Below are 24119 nucleotides of genomic sequence, written 5' to 3'. Positions count from 1 at the left end.
CTGTCTTTTCTCTTTTTTTTCCTTTTTTAAAAAAATGTTTAATTATTTTTGAGAGAGAGAGAGCTTATGGGTGCATGCAAGTGGGGGAGGGGCAGACTGGGGGACAGAGGATCAGAAGCAGGCTTTGTGCTGATAGCAGAGAGCCTGGTGTAGGGCTCGAACTCACAAACCTCAAGATCCAGACCTGAGCCGAAGTCGGAGGCTTAACCAACTGAGCCACCCAGGTGCTCCGTCTGTCTCTTTTTTCTTAATGCAAATAGGATCCCAGATGGGCTTCATTCTTTTGGTCCTTGAAATACTCTTGGTCGTGAAATGTCAATCTGGAGGAAGTCTTGCACTCTTTAGAGGAGGAACCATGTCCAGAGAGAAGTGGTCTTCTCATTCATAACCAGTGGCAGATCTGGGAACTAGCATACTGGAATTACACAAGCCTTTGTTAAACCTTCAGTAGGCAATCAAGAAAATGAAGAGACGAATGGGATTCTGTAAAAGGTTGATGGCCGAGTGGCTTCTGTGTAGGGTTTTATGCTTTATAAATGCTTCCATAGACAATTGAACAATTTGGGTCCTGCAAAAATCCAGGAAGGTAAGTATCTAACTAGGAAATTATTAACTCGTTTACAGTTAAGTCAAAGTCCAGCGACAGAAAAGTATCTTTTGTAAAAACTGCACAGAAGTTAGTGGCAAAATTGACAGAATCTCAGTCCAACAGTATCTATTGTTAGGCGGCTAAACAATAGCTGGGGCCGTGGCAAATGCTTAGTAGGCAGCTTTAGAGTAATTAGAATGAGGTCCACCCGCTTAACGGTAGATTTGTAGGAAGTCTCGGAGAGAGAGCGGCCAGCTTATGTTTTTAACAACCTCGTGTCTCAAAGGCAGTTTCTAGGCAGCTCCAGAGAGCATCCTGCCGGTGGGAGTTGACCTAGCTGGCTTGAGGCAGCACTGTCAGGAATCTCACTGGTACAAAGGAACCTTGGCTTCCAATTAGTGTGGGTAGAAATGAAAATTCTCTTTCCTGAAGATCCCCAGGAACAGAAGATCCTCCTTGGTCGTCTGGACCCTGCCTCTAAAAATCAGCAGTGGCACTCGACCTAAGAACGTGACCTCTTCAGACCGCTGTTTCTTGACGAGAAAGCGAGGGGGTTGGATTTAATGATGTCTCCGTCTCTCGCAGAGACCCCAGGATCGTCCATCACGCGCCCACGACGTGCCTGGGACCTCGCGGGGTGCGGAGGGCGATTTCTCTCGGGTCGCGCGAGACAAGTACTGCTTCTCACCCTAAGACTTGGTGTACCGTAGTGCCAAGTGCCACCACCATGTCACACGCACACTCGAGTGGGAGCGTCAGAGTGGGGTTTGTACGTCTCGTTCCCCCGGATCCCGGCACCAAGAGCGGTGCGGGCGCGTCCCTGAGTCGGACGGATAGTTGCGGAACGACCGGGTCGATCTGAGAGCGCGTCCTCGGGGCTGGACCCGGAGGGAGAACACGGCGAGGGGAGCACCAGGGTGCCGCGGCGCCGCCCGGTCATCAGCACCCGGGCTCGCCCCCGTTCCCTTCCCTTCCGAGCCCTGGACTCAAGTCCGGAGCCGGCGGCCAAAGCGTTAACGTTGCGCGGGGCCCCGGGAGGCCCCGCGGGCACCGAGGTCAGCCCGCCCACGCGGGCTATTGGCTCAGGAGAACAAAGGGGCCGCCCCGCGGGCTTCTCCGATAGGGCGGAGCTGGTCATCTGAGCCGCTCAGCCAATCAGATGGGGGGACGGCCCTGGGGATGGCCAGGCCCATTAACCAATCAAGAGCAGGTGCCCGCCCCGCCTGTCCCGGGACTGGCGGGGCCGGGGAGCCCAGTGCCCAAGTCGCCCCGGGGTGGCAGTTCCCGTTAACCTTAACCACAAAGTCAAGGTATTTATTCCCGTCTCCTCCCTCCGAGTCCCTCCGAATCCGGGCGGGAGGGGCGTGCGGAGGGACGGACCGTGCTGTGGGGCCAGCGCCCGGCCCGCTCCTCCCGCGCTGCCACCACCCAGCCTCGGGCTGGAGGCGGCCTCGGGGGTCTCGGGGTCCCCTGAGCCCCTGACGCCGCGGCCCCGAACTTTCCCCACCCCCACACAGCCCCTGGGGAAAGGGGCCCGGGTCGTGCGTGGAAGGGGCTGCAGGCTGGGGCAGAGAGCGGGGGGGGGGGGGGGGGGCGTGAGAGCGGGAGGGACAGGGTGGTGAGCGGGGGACTGATCCCTAGTCCCTCCGGGGACGTTCTGCCCAGGCGCTGCCCGGATGCTTGGGAGCTGTGTCAGCTGTGCGAAAGACCGAGCTTCTGGAGGGCAGGAACCCCAGTGCTCGCCGCAGAGTGACACAGAGTAGGTGCTTAATAAATGAGTAAATGAGTGGGCATAAACACTGGGAGTGCGAACAATAAGAGGGAAGCACCACAGAGTGCGTGCGTGTGTGTGTGTGCGCGCGCGCGCGCGCGCGCGCGCGCGTGTGTGTGTGTGTGTGTGTGTGTGTGTGTGTGTGTGTTGGGGAGGCTCCATTCCAGGAAAATGGGCACCGGAGCCAAGACCTCAGTGGGGGTGGAGGTAGGAGCTGGGGGCTTCTTCCCCTGTAAAGGTGGAGGATGGATACAGAGATGCTGCCTCCTCCAGTCCTCTGGGTGGGAGGGAGCCTGGAGTGTGTCCTCGTCAGCCAGACCTGGGGTTGGGTGTGGTCAGAGCCCAAGAGCTTGAGGCTGCCTGATGTCCAGCCTCCCCTAATTAGCTGTTCTTTTTGGGTCCTTGTTCATCTGTAAAATGAACAGATTAGAGGGTAGAGTCTCCTTTCAACTCTAAAGTTCCATGATTCAGTGCTTCTAATCTGTTTTGGACTTAAATTTCTGTATTGTAAATGTTTCTTTATTAGAATTTTCATTCATGGTTTACAACACGTGGGGCCTTGGGCTGGATGTTGGGGAGAGAGAAATACTCCATGATGAGATCTTTATAGTCTTGTTGTGGAGACAGACGAATTATTATTATGCTTTTTAATGTTTATTTATTTTGACAGAGAGTGAGAGCAGAGGAGGGGGAGAGAGAGAGGGAGAATGAATCCCAAGCGGGAGCCCGACTCAAGGCTAGAACCCATGAAGTGTGAGATCATGACCTCAGCTGAAACCAAGAGTCGGTTGCTTAACTGACTGAGCCACCCAGGTGCCCCCAGACGAATTATTATTCCATGTACATGATATTGGGTTGGGCAGGTGCACAGGTCAAACAGAAGGGCCCCTAACTGAGGGTGGCATACCCTGAAAGGCTTCTAAGTCCAAGTGATCCCTGATCTAGGCTGGGCAGAGAAGTGCTGGGCAAGAGTGTTCCAAGACTGGTCATGGGCGAGCCAAGATGCTACAAGGTCAGGGAGTCACATGTTGGGACAATAGGGAGCTGGGAGGCAGTGAGGAGAGGTGAGCAGAGGCCAGGCTCTAAATGGTGTTGCCAAGACATTTTTAGCTGAACCTGCAAGTGGTGGGGACCCACTGGAATATTTTAAGCAAAGTAGTAACCTGTCCTCACTGTAATTTTAGGTAAAGTTTTTGAGTTCTGGGTGCTGAATGGATTGGAGGGGCAAGAGAAGCTATAAAACTATAAAGCTACAGTCTTTGGGCAAGAAAAGGGAGACCTGACTGAGTTGGGGCAGTAGGATCTTGCAGGCACTAAAAATAGCATTAACACAACTTAGTGACTGATGCATTGGGACCGTTGCACTTTGTGGTAGTGACAAGTGGCCGTGGTATTGGGAGGCCTGATGAAGACCCTTTGTCCCCGCTGGAGAGACAAGGGCTACCCGGGACAAAGTGCAGAACTTCATGGAGGTGGTCTGACCCATGCACCTGCCCCCTAGTGAGGGTTAAGCCGAGGAATCCAAGATTTCCTAGCCCAGGGGTGGCTGGGAGGGGAGAGTGTGGTTGGGGTGTGCAGAAGGAGACCTTAGGTCTAACTCTTTGAGGCAAGGGATGTCACCTCAGGGCTTTGCTTTCTTCATCTGACAAGTGGGGTGGCACTCTTTGCCCTTTCCAAGCTCTTTTGAAGGAAGCAGGGGGTGCGGAAAGGTGTTTATAAATGGAATCGTGACGTCTGTTCAAAGTGTTGTTAGCAGTCAGTTTCATCCCTTGCCTTCAGATCGGGTGACGGGGGTCCCCAGGCCCTGGCAGCCTCCTGAGTCTTGGACTTGGGGCTGAGGGATCTCCTCTAAAGGGAGATGGGTGGACAGAGACTGGGGCTGTGAATGCCACAGGTGAGGGACAGGCACGGGGGCAGGGAGGCGGGGGTGGGGCAGTCCCTGCAAAGGTGCCAATGTTGGGCAGGTGGGGGCAGAGGTCCTGGAAGGAGGGCCCTCAGACTGGCCTGGGGTGAAATCCTGGACCTTGGGGAGGTGGGCAGGCATGAGAGGATAAGGCAGCTGCCTGGGCTGTCTATGGACCTGGTTCCCTGGGAATGCTGCCAGAAGGAACCTGAAGTCACTGAACGGGGCTGTTCTTACCAGGGCAACCCTCAGGTGCAGTTCTTACAATGTGGAAGGCAGGGAGGGGGTGAAGGCAATGCAGTGACCTAAAAATAATTTGTCTTGCACTTTGTGAACGTTCTTCAGAGTCTTTCACACTGTTTTTCCTCCTTGCTTGATTCAACAGTTCTATACACAGGAACAGGTGTTCTTGTTTTCCAGATAACCATTTAATAATTTCTGTGGCATCGTGGCCCGCCCTTTCCCCTTGCTCCCCACCTCTGACCCCTCTTCTAGGACTGAGGACCCTGTGTTTGGGAGACTAGGTCTGAAGATGCTGGAGTAGAAGTAGGAGAAGGGGCGGGGGTTGGAAGAAGGTGCGTGGGGCACCCGCACCAGACCCGGGGCTGAGTGAGATCTGAGGAAGACGGAGTGGAGGCCCAGGAGGGGCTGGGGAGTCCTGTGGGAGTCACAGAAGGATGTTGAGCATGCTCACGTCGGGGTGTGGGATGGAGGTGGGCCTCTAGGTGGTGGAGGAGACACCTCCCAGGTCTGAGCTGGGACCTCTGGGCCTGCTTGTCTGTCTATGGGCCCTGGGGCCATGTAAGGTAGGAAGCAGGTGTCCTGGGGCCCTGAGAGCAGTTGGGCTGTGTTTCTGATAAGATTTTAAATCCACTGTTTTGTGTGTCCTCCTTGGTCATAAACTCTGGATGAGAGGAAGGTGGGAGGTCTGGTATTCAGGGGCCTGAAACCTGGAGAGAGCTGACTATCCAGAGGCCAGCCGGGACACAACCCCAGGGTGCAGGCCTTGTACAGGAGTGGCATTTGTACGACTGGCCTTGGGGGAGGGCCCAGTGGCTTTGGAACAGGTCCCGGGAGACAGGCTCCACCGACACCCTGCCCACAACAGAGCTGAAGCTTTGAGCCTCAGACCAGCAGAAGCATCCAAGGCTTCTAGTCCAGTCCTCCTACTTGGCACTTAGCAACCCCAGCTCCCAGCCCTGCCTTCCTTACCACTGCCCACAGGGCCACCTCCGCCCCTACCCTGTTAGGCACCCGCACCCGGCCCACAGGAGCCTCTCCTCCCCCAGGGCCGCTGAGGGTCCAGTGAGCTGCCATACATGGAGCTGTGTGCGGCCTTGAGGTAGTCCCGACAGTAAAATCCGGGCACACCCTCTTCCTCCCGCCAGGCCCGCTCACGCTGGTGAGCAGGGTTGGGGGTGACTGAGTGGGCATCGGAGGCCTCTGAAGATTCTGAAGTAGCTGGAGGAGTAAAGGTTTAGGAAGAGTGAGCGGCAGTGGCCCTTTGGAGAGGGCTGAGGGAGTGGGCAGTGGGTTGTTCTCAGTCCCTGGGAATGGAAGAGAGAGAGAGAGAGAGACCGCTGGCGTGTAGGCTTCGGGAAGCTTATGTAGTGTTCCTGCAGCTTTGTCTCATTCGGTGCTCGAGACAAACCTGGGGAGTAGGCCTTTCAGTCACCTTCACCTTAGGAACCCGAGGCCGAGAGGCAAAGTGGCTTACCAAGGACAGGTGGCTTAGGACTCAGGGCCCTGATCCCCAGTCTGGGCGTGACATGGGCCCGATGTGAGAGACCGGGTCCTGAGAAGAGGGGCAGGCTTTGGGAGCAGACCCGGCCGAGGGGCCAGCCCTGTGGGGCTCAGGGTCGCAGGGGAAGGGTTTGCTGCTTCCTCTTGGGCTAGACCTCCTGCAGGACTGGCCCTGGGAGGGGGCTTTTGCTGCTCTGGGCTTGCTGAGCAGACCCCAGTGCTCCCATCTGTGGCTTCCTGGGTGGATCCGACTTCTCCCCAGCCAGCGACAGCCTGGCTGACCTCATCCTGTCCCTTCCTCCAGTGCAGGTGACCTAACAGGTGGCGGTCCTCCATCATGCTACCGTCTCCCTGAGACTCTCAAGCAGTGGGCAGTTGGGAGGATCGTGAACGTGCGAGGATACTCGTGTCCTGCAAAGATCCACATTTCCACTTTCACGAGCACGCCGTGCCCTGCTTATGTGGTTCGCCCTGGCGCACGCTGGTCTCTGTGGGTCTGCAGGTGTATCTCTGGGTTTCTAAACACCTCAGTTTCATCGTACTTTGCATGTAGTTTTGCAACTGTGGTCTCAGGGATGAGAGTCTCTGTATTGTATTTGTGCACCTTTGGACTTTTGTTTACACAGCTGTGTTAGATGTTAGATACGGTGGTTTCTGGATGTGTTTGTGTGTACATTTAGTGTTTATATCAGCTTCTTCTCGGATGCCTGTGATTGCTGTATGGTAGATGAAAACATCCACTGATATTGACTGAAATTGGATTCCCAGGCAAAAAACATCATCAACTTGTCCTGAGATTGTGGTCATTAGTGACCAAGGACTGGGGCCAGAGGAGCCCTCTCTTCACTCCTTCATTTGTTTTCTTCATTCATTCATTCATTCATTCATTCAGTATACAGGCATACCTCAGAGACATTACAAGTTCATTCCCAGACCACTGCAGTAATGCAAATACTGGGATAAAGCGAATCAAGTGAATTTTTTGGTTTCTCAGTGCATACCAAAGTTATGTTCACACTAAATAGTAGTCTGTTACCTGTGCAGTAGCATTATATATATGTTATGTCTAAAACAACAATGTACACGCCTTAATTAAAAAATAACTTCATTGCTAAAAAATGCTAACCATCACCTCAGCTTTCAGCAGGTTGTATCACTGATCACAGATTGCCATAAAAAAATACAACAATAATGGAAACGCTTGAGATATTGTAAGAATTACCGAAATGTGACGCAGAGACACAAAGTGAGCAAATACTGTTGCAAAACGTTGTGCCAATAGACTTGCTCAGTGCAGATTTGCCGCAAACCTTCGGTTTGTAAAAAAAAAAACAAAAAAAATGCAGTATCCGTGAAGTGTAAGAAAACAGCGCAATGAAATGAGGTGTGCCTATAAATCGAGCATATCAGGGACTGGGCAGGGCAAGCCCAGAGCTTACAGTCCAGCGCAGTGCCACCCAGCAGAGCTTTGTGAACACGGGGATGTCCTCTGCTGCCCATACGGTAGCTCGAGCGCCGTGAGGCCTTGGAGCACTTGAAATGTGGCCAGTGTGATTGAAAAACTGAATTTAAACTTGAATTTATGTAAATCTGAATAACCACACGTGGGTACAGAAGCCAGACTCCTGAAAATGAGGGATTGGAAGTTTAAGGTTTGGTTAAGTCCTGCACTTTCTCCCAGGAGGCAGCGTGGTCCAGGAGAAAGAACTCTGGCTGGGGCAGGCTGACCCCTCTGGCTCTGGTACCTACTAACTGGGTGGCCTTGAGCAAATGACTTAACTTCTTGGAGCCGTGGCTCCTGAGCCGAAATTGGTTGTGAGGGCTGAAATGGGCGACGCCGGCTAAGTGCTCAGTAGGTACTGGCTGTCTCCCTGGCCGTAGTGGAGTCTTGGCTGACCACCCGTTCTTTCCACAGCCAGATCAATGTCAAGATCTCAGGGAAGTCCCGCACTCCCCTCAATAGACGAGGTTAGGAGAGGCAGAACCTCCGTTCCCAGGGGACATTCTGAGAGCATCTGCCCAAAGCGGGGGCTGGCTGGAGCCTGTGCCCGCCGGGCCACCCCCTTGCAAATGCTGTCCTGAGCCACAGTCTGGAGTCCCGTTCCCTGGGCATGTGACCTGTGTGAGCCAGCACGGTGGGTCGGGGCAAGGAGATGAGAAGTGGTGCCTGCCCACCGGGGAAACAGGACCCGAGGAGATAAAGCTGGGAGCGGGCCAGGCGGATGAGAGCATGTGGCGGCCAGGGTGGGAGGCTGGGCGGGTGGGCCATCCACTGCGGAGCGGGTGGGATCAGGCCAGCTGAGGGGTGGGAAAGATGGGGTTAATGGAAGCGGAGGATTTGGGAAGCGTGGCAGTCTTGCTGGTGTGGCAGAGGGGGTCAGCTTGATGAGAAGGGGGCACTTTGGGAAGAGCGGTTTCTGGGGGGGCGGGGATTATTGGGGGAGCAGTGGTGGGTGGTGAGGAGCTGGGCGTGGCCCTGGGGGGAGCTCACGGCTGAGAAGGGCCTGGGAGCTGGGCCTTCGGCCAGGATTTGGGGAGATGCCACCCCCTCCAAGCCTCCGCTCCTGGCACGTGGCCAATCCCCACGCCACCAGTGACAAAGGACACGGGAGGTGCCATTCGGTTCTTCCTGCCTGAGGCCTGATCTGTGAAGAAGGCTGTGCTTGGCTGCTGGAAAAAGCTCCAGGGGCTGAGGTTGGGAGCATGCGGGGAGACGTGGCCATGTCCCTGTGCTGCCCCTCACATCTGTGGCCTTTCTCTTCACCCCAGCTGCTGTCCTCTCCCCTCCCTGCCCCCACGTTTCTGCTGAGAGCAAAGCCCCTTTGTTACCTTCCCCTGCCCCCAAACCTCACCACCTGCTGCAGGGCACAATCCCCGCTTTGTGTGGTCTGGCCTTGTCATGCAGCTGCCCCCCCTCCAACCCTGGAGGCCTCTCTTTGGGGGGCTGTCATCCCAACTGCAGCCTGACCCAGTGTGGGGAGGGCTGGGCCCAGAGCCAGGTGCTGGGAAGGGGGAGGTGACCAGGGGTTTGTCCCCAGATCCACAGAACTTGCTGAGCAGGGAGGGGGGAGGTCCTTGGAGACTGGGGTGAGGGCCCTGCACGACAGGCCAGGCGAGCAGCCTTCAGGGACTCAGTGTGGGCACTGGTGGGGGTGGCGGGTCAGCCTCGTTTCCTTCTGTTTTCTGGGCAGGCTGCACTCCAGGCCAGGTCAGGTGAGCCGTGTGTCAGGGAGGGTGGGGGAGTGGTGGGTAGGAAGGGGCAGGCAGAGCAGTATAGCAGGGCGGAGGCAGAAGAGAAAAGCTTAGAAAGGGCACAGCTCAGGGTGGCCTGGCAGACAGACCTGCAGAGACGTGGCCACATGTGGAGACTTTCCACCGTTTGGCCTCCTCAGGGTTTTACCTGCAGGACACCTGCTGGTCTGTTTTCCAGACACATCCCACCTGAACACCCAGTTGGAGATGGGCCCTCAATACCTGGGGGCCTGCCCCCCATTGCTGTCCTCTGTGCCTCCCCTGTCCCCTGTCTCCTCGGGTCCCCTTCCCTCTGATCCCACTCTGCTGACTCGGACCACACCCTGAGCCCTAGTGTGGCCGGGGCAGAAAGAAGTACCCTGGGACACGTGAGGGGCTGCTCTATGGCTCGCTGTGAATTATCTACCAAGAATTGAAGCCTTTCTGCCACCTGAGGTGATTTTTAGGTCCTAATATTCCTTGGAAGACAGAATGGATCAAGGAGCACTGATCTAATCGGGCTCAAGGGTGTTGTGTATGGCTTTTGTGAATGAGGCCGGGTCCTAAGCTCTGTCCTCACCTTGAATTGTGGCCCCGGGGGCTCTGGCCCCTCTGAGTTTTCCCCGAACTGAGGTAGCCTCCTCCTTTGTCAGCCCTCTGAACCTCTTTAGGGGGCCATTGTATCTCCAGCGGGTGAGAGGCTTCCCAAGGCTGGGACACACAGGAACCCCGGAGGGAAGAGGGGGCGTGAGGGCAGGTGCCTCAGCATCCATCAGGGTCCTCCCGGTGGGCCTTCTCCTCCCGTCTTTGACGCCCGCTTTTTCTCTGCACCACCAGCATGTTTTAGTGTCTGTAGGAAACCACGATAGGAGTGCACGGCAGACCCCTGTTGGGGAAATAGAATTAAAAACAAAATCTCCTGCCAAGTCAGAAAAGCTCCCACAAAAGGAGGAGAGAAAGAGAACAGTTTTTTTTTTTTTTTCCGACTGAATAAGCATTAAACCAGAAAGAGCTGCACATCACAGGCAATCTGCTAAGAGATCAGGAAAACAGAAAGAGATCTCACCCTGTTACACAGCCCAGCAGATGCGTGCGCGCACGTGTGTGTGTGTGTGTGCGTGCACACACACGCTCAAGATAAAGTGTAACTAGTCTTCGGGCAAGAGCACTTCCTCGATGGTACCATTTGTCACCCGTAGTTCATCCTGAATTCACCCGGTGATTGGGGTAGCCACCTGTGTTTGCTAATTGCCTTCATGCAAAGGAAAAATGCACGGCTCCTATCTTTATGGCAGGAGGTGGGTTTGCAGCTTGGAGCCAGGGGCCCGCAGAAGTCAGGCTCCCACCCTTCCTCCCTGGGTGTGTGTGTGTGTGTGGGGGTGGCGGGGAGGCAGCGGGACCCAGGGTCACCATCTTCCTTGATGTTTACATATCGGAGAGGTGGCTCCCAGGGCTTTGGGAAAGAGGCCTGGGCTGCAAAGCTGGCAAGAGGCTTGTGGTAGCTTTTAAAAAGATTTGCGTGCATCTCTAAGGGGCAGAGAAAAACTCAGAATGACAACTGTTCTCAAGTAAATGCTGTAAAAGAAAAGGGAGGGGCCTCTTTCCCTTTTTGCCCCAGGGAAAATTATTTACCTATTTAAAAAAGTTTTTTTTTTTTTAACATGTATTCATTTTTGAGAGACAGAGACAGAGCGTGAGTGGGGGAGGGGCAGAGAGAGAGACACACACACAGAATCCGAAACAGGCTCCAGGCTCCAAGCTGTCAGCACAGAGCCCGACTTGGGGCTCGAACCCACGAACCGTGAGATCGTGATCTGAGAGGGTCAGACGCTTAACCGACTGAGCCACCCAGGTGCCCCGATTTACCTATTTTTTAAATTCATTTTTGCCCTTTGCCCCTGCCCCCACCTCTCTGGGCAGGGCCCAGGTTCCCAGCCTGGATCCCTGTCTGGGAGTGGCTGTTGGAAGGGGACCTGGGAGAGGGGAGGGGGACGCCCTTGGGATGGGGCTTCTCGAGGGCTGAGGTGAAGAGCAGGACACGGCTTTTCGTGAGGTGGCCGAGCCGCGGGAAGGAAGCTCTGACTGTGACCTGGAGAAGCCCCTCTGTAGCGGCAGGTGGCGGGGGGTGGGGGGGGGAGCCGAACATCTGGGCTGCGGGGGGCAGACGCCCCAGGTCCTCACTCGGGCCTTTGCGAGCCTGGGCTCTGAGCGGGTACGGGTGTGTGAAACAAGATCCCCGTCCCTAGGAGGGGCAGGCCAGGGAACCGTGCAGAAGCTCCCAGGCTGCGGCACCGAGTACCGAGTACAGGGCAGCCTCTGCACCCGAAGTGCCCACTGGACGGGGGCTCCCTCCCGGACCCAGATTCAGCAGTGAGCACAAAACGGTCCTGAGCTCTCCGTGGCGGGGGATGGCAGGCACATACATACCACGTCAGGTGGTGGAAAGTCACGGAGGAACGTGGAGTGGAGTTAGGGCTGTGACTTTGTACACGGTAGCCTGGGGAGACCACTCTGAAGACGTTTAGGCAGAGACCTGAAAGGCGGCGCGGGGCTCTGGGGTAGAGCCTCCCGGGCAGACGGGCAGCATGTGAGGTGTAAAGCCTGGGGCCCCCCAGCAGCGCGACGTGTCCCTGACAGTGAGCCGGTCAGGGTGTGTCCACAGCTTTGAGCATTAAAGAAAGAAAAGGCGGGGGAGGGGCGCCTGGTTGGCTCAGCCTGTTGAGCCTCTGACTCTTGATTTAGGCTCAGGTCACGATCTCACGGTTTGTGAGTTTGAGCCCCAAGTCAGGCTCCGTGCTGACAGCGTGGAGCCTGCTTGGGATTCTCCCTTGCCCTCTCTCTCTCTCTCTGATTCTCCCCTACTGACGCACGTGCACTCTTTCTCTCTCTCTCTCTCAAAATAAATAAAGGAAAAGAGACGAGCCCCAGATTGGTGAACTCTAACCAGCACCCCATATGGCCTGTGTGTGATTTCACGTGGAATAGGGGTGGAAGGGGACAGCAGAGGGGCCGGTGATTTGGGAGGGTCAATTCTGCCTTCCAGGGTGTCTTCACAACCACTCAGGAAGGTCTCTGGACTCGGCTGAGTTTCCTGGGGTGGTGTCTCTCACACCCTCCCCTGCCGGTATTGAGCCCGTGGGCGTGAGGCTCTGGTCTGGGAGTCAGAAGACATGGGGCCTCACCGGCGCCACTGTTCCCTGTGACTCGGGGCATGTCAGTGGCCCTCCCTGGCCTCAGTTTCCTCCTCATAAAATGAGAATAATTCCTGCCTAGCAGGTAAGTGTGCAGCTTATAAAAGCCCTGCGCTTTCAACTGAGGTCATGGACAGAGGAGCTCTTAATAAAGAGGGAACATGTTCTGTGAGGTGGCAGGAGGACGGGGGGCCCCATTCGGTCCTTGTCCTGATGGCCAGCTGTCCTTCCTTTGCCCCCTTCTCCCCCACAGACGGCAGAGCGGGTGCCCCGGAGGCCTCCGTGGATGGAGGGTGGCCTGGCTGGTGCGAGCACAGGTAAGGGAGCACAGGGAGGGGTGGGAGCCAACAGCGGCCTCCTCTTCCAGGTCGCCCCCCTGCCCTGCCGCTGAGCGCGTGCTGCTGCCCTCCCTGTAGAACTGCATGGCGGGACCAGGATGTGGAAGGTCATGTCAAAGAATGGAAAGAAGGGGCGCCTGGGTGGCTCGGTCGGTTAAGTGTCCGACTTCAGCTCGGGTCACCATCTCCTGGTTTGTGAGTTCAAGCCCCGCATCCAGCTGTCTGCTTGTAGCCTGCTTCAGATCCTCTGTTCCTCCCCTCTCTGCCTCTCTCTCTGAAAAATAAATAAACATTAAAAAAAAAATGGAAAGAAGACAGACTATGGAGCTCATACAATGACAAAGTCCGCTGTGACTCACCAGGCAAGGGGACGTGTGCACACCCGCGTAGGAAGCCATGCCCGAGGGCGAGCGAGGTGCTTGCTGAATGTGGCACAGGGAGTGCGCGGCAGGCGTGCGGATCTAACTCTGAAAACCAGCACTCCGGGTGGGACGGTCCCTGTTGGTTTTCCATCACCAAGTGCAGTTTGGTCCATTGAGGCTTCCTGGGGTCACTCAGAGTTCACGGTCCGATGGGAGGAAATAGGCCATCAGTTTTGGTGTCTCTCAAGCAGGTGCTCCTGTGAGTGGGAAGTCCTGTGCTTTCAGCGGAAGACCCCCCCACCCCCCGACCCCCCAGCATCCCCAGCCTCCTCGCAGGCCCTGGGGAGAGTATAGCCACCCTTTTGCAGAATGGCTCTGGTCCTGGGAGGAGGGTAGGGCCCATTCCTAGGAATGCTGCCCCTAGGCTCAGTGACTCAGTTTCCTTTACCTCCCCTCCCCTCCCCTCCAGAGCCCCAACCCTCCCAGGATAAACGTCGCGATGAACCTAAGATGGGGACAGAAATCAGCCGGTAGGGTACTACAGGAAGGAAGCCTCCAGTTCCAAGGGGCTGGTATGATGCATGGACACCACACATTCTGGGGCTGGGTCGTCCTGACACAGACTTCGGTGAGCATTGCCACCCACCGCTGCCCTGTCACTTTGAAGGTTGAGTCCTCAGGGTGTGTGTGTGTGTGTGTGTGTGTGTGTGTGTGTGTGTGTGTGTGTGTGAGTGATGCTGACATTACCATAATTATAGGAAAACCAAGGACATGGTTCCAAACATTTTAGCAGAAGGAACCTTTTCCCGGGTAAACTCGTAAGGAGAATCCTAATTCAGGCATGAGAGGTAGGGTCTGCCAGGGCCCTCTCCCCGACCTGTGGCAGCTTCTGGGGTACCCTGGGGTCTTAGGAAAGAGGCGGAAGAACACTGGCTTTGACCCCTGAGGACAGAGGCACCAGGGGACTGGGGGGCGTCTTGGGCTGCAGTCACATCCTTGCAGCTCTGGGCCTTCCACAGGCTTCCGCCGCCTGCTGGCCAGGCTTAGGGAGGACTCTTCCTGGCTGGCCAAAGTTTCCAGATAATTAAGAGCTTACTTTTTTTTGTTTTTGTTTTGAACTAGAGAGAGCAGGCAGAGGAGGAGGAGGAGGGGAGAGAGAGAGAGAGAGAGAGAGAGAGAGAGAGAAAGGGAGAGAGAATCTCCACTAACCATGGAGCCCGATGCAGGTCTCGACCTCACGACAGTGAGATTGTGACCTGAGCCCAAATCGAGAGTTGGATGCTCAACCGACTGGGCCACCCCTGTGCCCCAAGAGCTTACCTCTTTTAAGCACCTTTTAAGTTCTATTTATTTTATCGTGGTGAAACATACGTAACGTGAAAGTCACCATTTTCACTATTTTTAAGCATACAGTGGGTGCAGTGGTATTAAGTCCATTCACATTGTTGTGCGAGCATCTCCCACCGTCCGTCTCCAGAACATTTTCATCACCCCAGAAACTCTGGGGAGTAAGAGCTCCCCATAGAGCACCTTTTTATTTTATCTGAACTGCTTAGAATTAAAAAAAAAAATTAACCTTTTTATGATCACTGAGGAGCAGAACCTTTGTTTTAGGGATCCTTCCACAGGTAGAGGCCAAGGCCTGTCTTCCTTACATTAATACCTGAGCCCTGAGGGAGAAGTCCCAGTGCGTGCACTTCACGGGGTCTGCACATGCACAACCCGGGCACTTGTGTCTTCTCTGGGCCCCGCAGCCGTGGGCAGGAACGTTCTCTGGGCTCTCAGTCCGGGGTCTTCTTTTTGGCTGGAGAGGGTGAACCTTCCCAGCCATCAGGCAGCATGATGAACGTCAAGGTCAGGTTTAATGAGAGTAAGGCAGTGGCTTTTGTGGGGCTCTGGGGCATTAATTGGGATCCTGCCACGTGAGTATATTTTGGATTCACTACCCACCCAATTTGGACCCCTAGCCGCCCCGTAAAATACTTCAGCCGCCCAACACTTCAGTGCATCTAAGGAAACCCTCTTATAATCAAGTAAACTCCTTACAATTGGGTATTCACTTCCTGCCAATGTGCGATTGAAGTCACCACTTTCATTTTCAAATTATGATTTCTCACAACTGAGCACCTGCGGAGGCCTCACAAGGTCATTTTGCCAGGAGGAAAACTGGCCCCTCACAGGTACTTTCTGTGACTCCCACGTTCATCCCCGCGGTCACCGTATCCTCTTTCGAGTCCTTGTGACGGGCAGCAAGGCTGTGGAGCAGGGCGGAACTCTCTGGCCCGAGAACCAAACGCTGCCAGATTCTAGGGGAGGTTTTCTTTTTATTTCTTAAAATGTTTGAAAGGTTTGAAAATTAAACTGAGTATCCTCATAAAAATTCAAACAGTGCAGAGGACTGCCTGGGTGGCCCAGTCGGTTGAGCATCTGACTCTTGGTTTCAGCTCAGGTCATGATCTCACCGTTGGTGGCATGGAGCCCTGTGTCCGGCTCTGTGCTGACCTTGCAGAGCCTGCTTGGAATTGTCTCTCTGTCTCTGTCTGTCTCCGACCCTCGCCTGCTGGTGCACATGTGCTCTCTCTCTGTCTCTCTCTCTCAAATGAATAAACATAAAAAGAAATCGAACAATGCAGGAAAAGCAAGGGTCCCCTTTGACCTCTTCTGTCTAGCCTTTATATTGTCCACGTTGTCTACAGGGTGACCACTGTCGTGAATCATCCTGGACTGTGCATATGTACGTCCATAGTTTTATTTTTCATAAATTGGGTCAGACGATACCATTTTGCGATCTGTGTTTTTTGTTTTTTCCTTAAAGTGTTTCAGAAGTCTTTATGCCACCCTATACTGCTCTTTTGTATTCATTTATTTTTTTTTTATTCTTTCAAAGTTTATTTATTTATTTTAAGAGAGAGAGAGAGAGAGAGCACGCACCAGCAGGGGAGGGGCAGAGAGACAGGGAGAGAGAATCCCACGCAGGCTCCGGGCTGGCAGCGCAGAGCCCAACGGGGGACTTGAACTCAAGAACCCTGAGATCATGACCTAAGGTGAAGTCAAGACCCTGACCTTTAACTGACTGAGCCCCCCCGGGCGCCCCTGCCTTTGTATTCTTTTAAATTGCTGCATACTATTCCATACTGTGAAGGGAGTGATAATTTTGTTTCAGTATTATTGATGGGGAATCAGTACTGGTTAAGAATAGCGCTGCAGTGAATATTTTCAGACATTCCTCTGTCCACTCACACGGAAGCATTCATTAGGCTGAACACCCAGAGTAGAAACTGCTGGGTGGAGGAAGTGGAAGGTCAGATACATTTATAATTGTAATAAGCGTTGCCCAATTGTTCTCCAAAAGGTCTGAATCAGTTCATGCCCCCGGCACAGCCACGCGTGCACTTGTCCTGTGCGGTTTGCGTGTGCGATCCACATCTGGGTGCAAGTTTCTGTGTGGACAGAGGTTTTCACCTACTTTGGGTGTAGACCTGGGGGAGCGGTTGCTGTACCGTATGGTGAGCGTAGGTCTCCTTCCGCCAAACTGTCTTCCAAAGTGGCTGCACCATTCTGCATTGCCTCCAGCAGCGGGTGACAGTTCCCGGGGCTCCACATCCTGGCCGGCATTCGGTGTTGGCGGTGTTCTGGATTTGGGCCGTTCGAATAGGTATGCAGGGGTAGTATTTTAGCTTTCAGTGGTGCAGAAGCCAGATTCTTCCTGGCTCATTTTTAGCATCTCCTGGATGATTTATGCACATCAGAAATTTTGTAATTTGCTTCACCAGGATGACACCGAATTTAAACATGTTTTGGAGTGAAGAGCTTCCTTCCTCCTCGTCTAGGAATATGATGTTTCTGTCCTTTTCGTTACCTTTTCTTTATCCCTCCAATAACGTTTAATAGTTTGCTTTATATAAGGGTTGTTTTAAGTTTATTTTTTTGAGAGAATGTGTGTGCGTGCGCAAGTGGGGTAGGGGCAGAGAGAGATGGGAGAGAGAGAACCCCAAGCAGGCGGCTTCCCAAGAGAGTCGTCAGTACAGAACCCAACGTGGGGCTCGAACTCATGAACCATGAGATCATGACCTGAGCCGAAATCATGAGTTGGACGCTTAACCGACTGAGCCGCCCAGGCGCCCCTGCTTTATATAAGCTTTGCATGTGTATCAGGTATATTCCCAGTTATTTCATAGCTTTTATTGCCATTTTTAAAAAGGAATTTTTGTATGTTTTTGTATCGGGCAATCATGCCGACCCTGTTATTTCTAATATTTTGTCAGATTCTTTTGCACATCCTAGGTGAATAATTATCAGCCAATGACACTTTTCCTTTCCAATATTTATATATGTTTTTCTTTTTCCCCTTATGCTTTGGCTAGTTCCGCAAGGACAATGTTGAAGAGTGGCAGTGACGGTGAGCATCACCTTGTTCGTCACTCGAATGGGTTTCTGATCTCTTGCCTTTGGTTATAACATTTGCTGCAGCCTCCAGTGCAGCTTCTTTGTCAACCTAAGGAAGTTTCCTCATATTCCTAGTTTGCTAAGAGCCTCCTCCCTCCAGCCCTTCTTCCTTCTCTCCCTCCAGAAATGATGTTGAATTTTATCATAGGACATTTTTTACGTATTGAGATTGTAGAAAGTTCTTCACGTTTAAAATGTCAATGTCATGAACTATGTTGAACCATCTTTGCTTTCCTGGGGAAGATCCCAGGTCAACTTGCTCCGCTAGTATTTTTGCTTTGTTCGTTTTTGGTGTCTACTTTCAAATGCTAAACCTATAGTTTCCTGCCTGCTCTGCCCTCGTCTTATAGACACTGGACCATGCTAGCCTGGGGGCTCCCTCCCCTTCCTAGTCACTGTCACAGTTTATGCATGCTGCGGATAAACCTTCCCTGGAAGTTTTAGTAGAACCTGTTTTTATCATTAAGAGGACTGTTACCCATTTTCGAGGTAGAATGTTAGCTGTCTTTTTTGTATCTTTTAGCATTTTCTTTTTTTTTTTAGTTCCTCTTGAGTTAGTTTTGTTAATTTATATCGTCTCACAGAATCATCCTTTTTATATAGATTTTTCAAATTGATACAACATTTATACATTAGGATTTTCAGACTCCTTTTTATATCTCTATGTTCCCTTTATCCTATAATCTCTGCTTTTATCTTTATTAATCCCTACTTCCTACTTCCTTGGGTTTACTTTATTGGTTTTTTTTTTTTTTTATATTGGAACTTATTTAGAGTTTCTCTTTTTTTGTTCACAACTGTTTTATTTCATCTACTTTTTTTTTTCAGTTTATTTTACAGAGAGAGAAAGAGAGAGGCAGGGGCAGAGAGAGAGGGGGACAGCGGATCTGAAGCCGGCTCTGTGCTGACAGCAGAGAGCCCGATGTGGGGCTCGAACTCACGAACTGAGAGATCATGACCTGAGCGAAAGTTGGACGCTTCACCAACTGAGCCACCCAGGCGCCCCAATTTCACCTGCTTTTTATTGAATGTAAACTTTTTGTTGAGGTATAACACAGCAAAAGGCACAGATCACAAGTTCTATAAATTCTTATAAAGTGAACATGTTCATGAAGCCAGCACCCAGATTGACAAAGAGAACGCTGCCAGGCCACCGGAAGGCCCCTCAGGCCCCCTTCCAGTCACAACACTGTCCATAGGCGGGCCGTTATCCTGACTTCTAACTCACTGATTAGTTTTGCCAGCTCTTGAATTTCATCTAAGTGGAATCACACAGTCTGTATTTAGTGTCTGTAGCAGACCTTTTCCATCACGGCTTATGTCCACAAGCAGGGGACACACACCCTGTAGACCTGAGCGCACAGCGCTGCGTGGGGAGTAAAGCAGCCCGGGTTTAGTCAGGACGGCGCAGCACCTATTCTGGGTGCTTAGACCTTTCTGGCCTACTTTCTTGTTCTTGTTTTGTTGGAGACAGGGTGAAGTTCCCGAACAGCCAAGGTCCAAGAAGGTGAGGTGCTCAGGCACCAGGGCGGCTGCCTTGGAGAGCCTGGCAGTGGAGTGGAGCTTAGGCCCCCCAAACACTGAGGGGCCGGGCGTGCGCTCACTTTGCAAGCTCCCGGCACACGGATCTTATTAGAAAAAGAATGAGATGCCGGTGGCCGGGTCGGTTGAGGGTCCGACTCTTGATTTCAGCTCGGGTCATGATCTCATGGTTCGTGAGACTGAGCCCACACTGGGCTCTGGGCTGACGGCGACAGTGCGGAGCCTGCCTGGGATTCTCTCTCTCCCCCTCTCACTGCCCCTCCCCTGTTTGCACTCTCTGTCTCTGTCTTTCTCAAAATAAAAATAAACATTAAAAAAAAAAAAAAAAAAGAATGAGATGCTTTGGAAGCTTGGCCGTTTTCTGCTTGGTGGGAGGGGTCACTGGCTTGGTTTCTTTAACCTTCCCTGCATCTCAGGGCCTCAGGGCAGAGAAGGCAGGGCATCGGCCTCTCTTCCTTTCTTGTCCTTTTCTTCCTTGCCCTTCCCCACACCCCGACCTGCCTTCATCTTACTGCCTTTCTACCGTCCCTGCTCTCTTCTTTATACCCCCTTACTTCTTCCTAAAAGCTGCCTTCTCCACTCCTTCCTGCCCCGTTGCCTTTGCTCTGCCTTCCTGGCACTTCTTTGCCTCCACCCCCCGAGCAGTGAGTGACCCTCCGCGTCCACTCTCTCTCTGTCCCCGGCAGGAGATGGGCCGGTGATGAAGATCAAGCAAGAGAAGCCCGAGTGGCTGCTGCAGACGCTGATGCCGCAGGCCGTGCTCTCTGAGAAGGATAAGGAAAACATTTTCCAGCAGCATCGGGGCCTCCCGCCTTTCCAGACCGTGGGGAAGCCTCGGGCCCTGGGGGGACAGGAGGAGCCTGGGGGTCCAAGATGGGCCCCTCCCCCTGAGCAGGCCGGGGGGCTGGCGGGCCGGGCTCTCTCTGCCGGCGAGGGTCACTTCGTGTGCCTGGACTGCGGGAAGAGGTTCAGCTGGTGGTCGTCCCTGAAGATCCACCAGCGCACCCACACCGGGGAGAAGCCGTACCTGTGCGGCAAGTGCGGCAAGAGCTTCAGCCAGAAGCCCAACCTGGCGCGCCACCAGCGCCACCACACGGGCGAGCGGCCCTTCTGCTGCCCCGAGTGCGCGAGGCGCTTTAGCCAGAAGCAGCACCTGCTCAAGCACCAGAAGACCCACGCGCGGCCCGCCACCCACTCGTGCCCCGAGTGCGCGCGCTGCTTCCGCCACCAGGTGGGCCTCCGCATCCACCAGCGCGCGCACGCCCGGGACCGCCTGGGCGCCCGCGCGGGGCTGCAGGAGTTGCTGCGGGACGCCGCCGCCGCCGCCCGCAGGGGCTGTCGCCTGCGGCCCGGGCCGCCGCGGGGCCGCCCCGAGTGGGCCTGGCTGGGGCTCTGCCAGGGCTGGTGGCGCCAGGCGGGGGCCCGGGCCGCAGTCGCCGCCGCGGGGCCGGGCGAGCAGCGCCAGTTCATCTGCAACGAGTGCGGCAAGAGCTTCACGTGGTGGTCGTCCCTGAACATCCACCAGCGCATCCACACGGGCGAGCGGCCCTACCCGTGCCCCGAGTGCGGCCGCCGCTTCAGCCAGAAGCCCAACCTGACGCGGCACCTGCGCAACCACACCGGCGAGCGGCCGCACCCCTGCCTGCACTGCGGCCGCAGCTTCCGCCAGAAGCAGCACCTGCTCAAGCACCAGCGCACGCACCTGCCCGGCGCCCAGGCGGCGCGCTGCCCCAGCTGCGGCCAGAGCTGCCCCAGCCGCGCGGCCCTGCGCGCCCACCGGCGCGCGCACGCCGTCCCCGCCGCCGCGCCGCCGCGCCCCGGGCCCGCCGTGCGCAGCGAGCCGCAGGCCGAGGCGCCCCCGGGGCTGACGGCGCCGCCGCGCGGCCCCCAGGCGGCCCGGGGCCCGGGCGGCGCGCTGTGGGGCCGGGCGCGGGCGGGCCTGGCCGGGCCGGGCGAGCCCCGCCAGTTCATCTGCAACGAGTGCGGCAAGAGCTTCTCGTGGTGGTCGGCGCTCACCATCCACCAGCGCATCCACACGGGCGAGCGGCCCTACCCGTGCCCGGAGTGCGGCCGCCGCTTCAGCCAGAAGCCCAACCTGACGCGGCACCGGCGCAACCACACGGGCGAGCGGCCCTACCTGTGCGCCGCGTGCGGCCGCGGCTTCAGCCAGAAGCAGCACCTGCTCAAGCACCAGCGCGTGCACCGGGGGGCCATGGCGCCCGCCCCCAGCGCCAAGGACCAGGCGCTTTAGTGCGCCTCGGACCCAAGCGGACTCGTGGGGGCGGGAGGGGAGGTCTGTGGGGGTGCGCGTGGCCAGGAATGGTGGCTCCTACGACCCCAGGGGGTAAACCCCGTCAAAAGGCGATTTCCTCCAGGCTCCGAAGGCTAGAGAACAGAATTCCAGTAGCATCCCAAAGGGGGCAGGTAGAGGTCCCAGTGTGGGCTCAGGGAGGACGTGAGACGAAGCATTCCTCACTCAGGAGGCCGGATGTGTCCGTCTGTCCCTCGGAGGTGGGAGGGGAGGTGGGGAATGGCCCGGGGCTGGACTGATTGTCCCATGCAGGCTGCCGGACGGCCAGAGGCCAGTCTAGTGCGGGCAGTTTTAACAGACGCGCTGGTATAGCAAGGACAGAAGCCAAGCAGTCGCGGCTGAGGAGGGTCAAGCACAGCCCCAATGTCAAGGGCAGTGCCTGGCACTTAATGGCCATTCAGTGCATATGTTTGGAAGGACTGAACGGCTCTGCGGTCCTTCTCAACTCTGAGTGCCCCAAAGCCCAGGGTGCTGCCACAGCGGGCTGGACGTTGGGACTGGTGTGGGTGTGGTGGCCGGACTGGCACGACAGGGGTGGGTGGCAGCTGAGGTTCAGTAGCTTGGGGAGGGGCCCACAGCAGGAAAAGAAGCCCTCGTGTGGCGCTCCCAGTGGCCGTCACTGACTTGGATCTTTCTCAATGTCAGTGTTGCAGAAGAGAAAAACATGAAGGATGGACTGTCTCACGTGGTCTCACTGTCCTTTGTAAGCTGCCCTTTCGGAACTCTAGGTCTGTGTGTGCTCTGAGGCATCCATTTGCCCCCAGGACCGGGACAGGGAGCTCGGCCTTGAGCGTAGCAGCTCCCCATGCCTGGTTCTGGCTGGGGGTGGGGGGGCAGTACTCTCCTGCCCTCTCCAAGCCATTTGGTATCTTCCCACACGCCCTCCTCTACTTCTGGTCCCCAGGGGTCCCTTCCAAAACAAGGATGCGGGGCTGCAGGCTGGGCCTCTGGAGGGGAGGGTGGGTGTTGGGGCGCTAGGGCTGGAGAGCTGGGAGGTGGGAGGAAAAAGAGGGGACCCTAGCATTCTTTAGGAGGACGGACCGTGCCTGCCTGTGTCCCAGGGGCCCGCCGGTTTCTCTGAACTCGAGGAACTGCTACCCGCTTTCCAGGGGCTGCCGGATTTAGCCCGGCTTCCGGCCACCACGTTGTCAGGTCCTGTTGAATATCCCCTCACCCGGCAGGAGCTCTGATTATTGTAGCATCATGGGAAGACCTGTGGAGGCGACGGGGTTTACTTGGGTTAACGGGGGCACCAGTAACGGTCAGCGCTCAGCCGGGCTGCCCAACTGGTCCAGGTCTTCCATTGTGAACGCTGCTGTGTGGAATCTCCCCCTGGGCGAGCTGGGCCCGGTTGTTGGCACGGATGTGAGAGTTGGGCTCTCAGCCCAGCAGGGTTCTTCTAGGCGCTAGGCGCTGCCCTACCTCCCTTGTAATGCCTGCCCCCTCCTGCAATTCCTGTCCCAGGCTGCCCTGCTCAGGGAGGCCAAGGGCCCGGGATCTCAGCAACACCTACTTGAAACACGGGGAAAGTTCGGGAGTCATCTGCTTCTTCCACTTTGCCACTCAGAAAATCCTGAGGCCAACTCCAGCAAAGCCCACCTCCTCCAGGAAGGCGTCCCGGAGTACCGTTCCTGCATTAGAAGGCTGCTGTCAGGAAGGACAGCAGCCTGTGAGACCCTGGAGCCCTGTCAAATCAGGTGCCTGAGGGGCAGTGCAGGCAGACGGTGAAGGCCTCAGTCAGATGGGAGTTTCTGTACAATAGAACGGGCCGTTGTCCACAAAGGCCTGTGTTTGATGGCCAAGTCAATCAAACAGCTGTGTTGCTAGGGGTTAACGAGGTCTAATTGCAGCTTTCTTCCCCGTGCACATTCATGAGGCTGTCCGTTCACTAACCCGAAGTGACCGGTCCTCACAAGTGAGTGCTTTGGGTCACAAGGGGGACAGGGTGCCATTAGAGCAGAGAGGTACTGCGATGCTTGCCCCATGGACCAGGTCAGGGGAGGGCAAACATCGGTTCACTAAACAAGCCTACTGTGTGCCAGGCGCTGTGCCAAACTGGAGTGACGCTGTGGGCCACCACAACAGAGTGCCACGGGCCGGGGGCTGAAACAACGGACGTGTATTTGCTCACGGTCTGGAGGCTGGGAGTCCAAGATCAAGGGGCTGGCAGATTTAGTTCCTGGTGAGGGCCCGCTTCCTGGCTTGTAGACAACCACCTTCTCTCTGTGTCCTCACACGGTGGGGACAGGGGTGCGTCTCTTCCTTTTCTCACAAGGACACTAATCTCGTCAGGAAGACCCCAGTCTCACAACCTCACTGAAACCCAACTGCCTCCCAAAGGACCCGTCTCTGAATGCCATCACCTGGGGGGCGGGTCAGGGCTTCGATATGTGAATTTGGAGGGGGACGCAATTCAGCCAATAGCAGTCAGGGCCCCTCTCCTTGAGGAGTTCATGAACCTTCGTGGAAAATCACTGATACACATGTAGCTCAGAACAATCTGTACGGCCAGCTCTTGAAGAGCAGCCCCCAGCCCCCTTACTAAAGCTTCCTTGTTCATCGTGTCACTTAGCCTCGCTGTGGGTCGGTGACCGTGGCAGGGCAGTGATCCGGGAAAGCGGGATGTTGCAGAGGGACTTGTCCGCCAGGTCGCGTTTCAAGTTACGAACTAAGGGCAGGTGCCAGGCCTCCT

The 24119-nt window shown here is 55.4% G+C and overlaps 1 protein-coding gene across 7 annotated transcripts; it reads left to right on the top strand.

Moving 5' to 3' along the window:
* Nucleotides 1–1753: 1753 nt before the first annotated feature.
* On the top strand, nucleotides 1754–22108 carry ZNF775 (zinc finger protein 775). Of its 7 annotated transcripts, XM_086687145.1 has the most exons (5): nucleotides 1754–1899; nucleotides 2190–2204; nucleotides 2277–2348; nucleotides 17493–17527; nucleotides 19803–22108. In XM_086687145.1, the coding sequence occupies exons 1-5, from the start codon at nucleotides 1769–1771 to the stop codon at nucleotides 21365–21367; spliced, it is 1818 nt and encodes a 605-aa protein (XP_086543271.1). In that variant the 5' UTR covers nucleotides 1754–1768; the 3' UTR covers nucleotides 21368–22108. The 7 variants fall into 7 exon arrangements, with proteins under 7 accessions (XP_086543271.1, XP_086543227.1, XP_086543244.1 ...); XM_086687101.1 differs by lacking the exons at nucleotides 2190–2204; nucleotides 2277–2348; nucleotides 17493–17527 and adding exons at nucleotides 12682–12745; nucleotides 16705–16783; XM_086687132.1 differs by lacking the exons at nucleotides 2190–2204; nucleotides 2277–2348 and adding an exon at nucleotides 12682–12745 and having other exon boundaries at nucleotides 1853–1899.
* The last annotated feature ends 2011 nt before the right edge of the window (nucleotides 22109–24119 follow it).

This window comes from Puma concolor, chromosome A2 (genome assembly GCF_028749965.1).
Source record: "Puma concolor isolate L17-30 chromosome A2, mPumCon1.1.hap2, whole genome shotgun sequence".
Lineage (NCBI taxonomy): Eukaryota > Metazoa > Chordata > Mammalia > Carnivora > Felidae > Puma > Puma concolor.
Note: the sequence above shows the minus strand (reverse complement) of the source record. Positions and strands in the feature narration are given on the sequence as shown.

What these genes read in the sequence shown, in the direction of transcription:
- ZNF775 (XM_086687101.1), top strand. Translation starts at nt 1,769, where the DNA reads ATGGCCAGGCCCATTAACCAATCAAGAGCAGGTGCCCGCCCCGCCTGT. An exon ending in ACCTTAACCACAAAGTCAAG is followed by an intron (nt 1,900 to 12,681) that starts GTATTTATTCCC and finishes TCTCCCCCACAG; the next exon opens with ACGGCAGAGCGGGTGCCCCG. An exon ending in CCTGGCTGGTGCGAGCACAG is followed by an intron (nt 12,746 to 16,704) that starts GTAAGGGAGCAC and finishes TGCCTCCAGCAG; the next exon opens with CGGGTGACAGTTCCCGGGGC.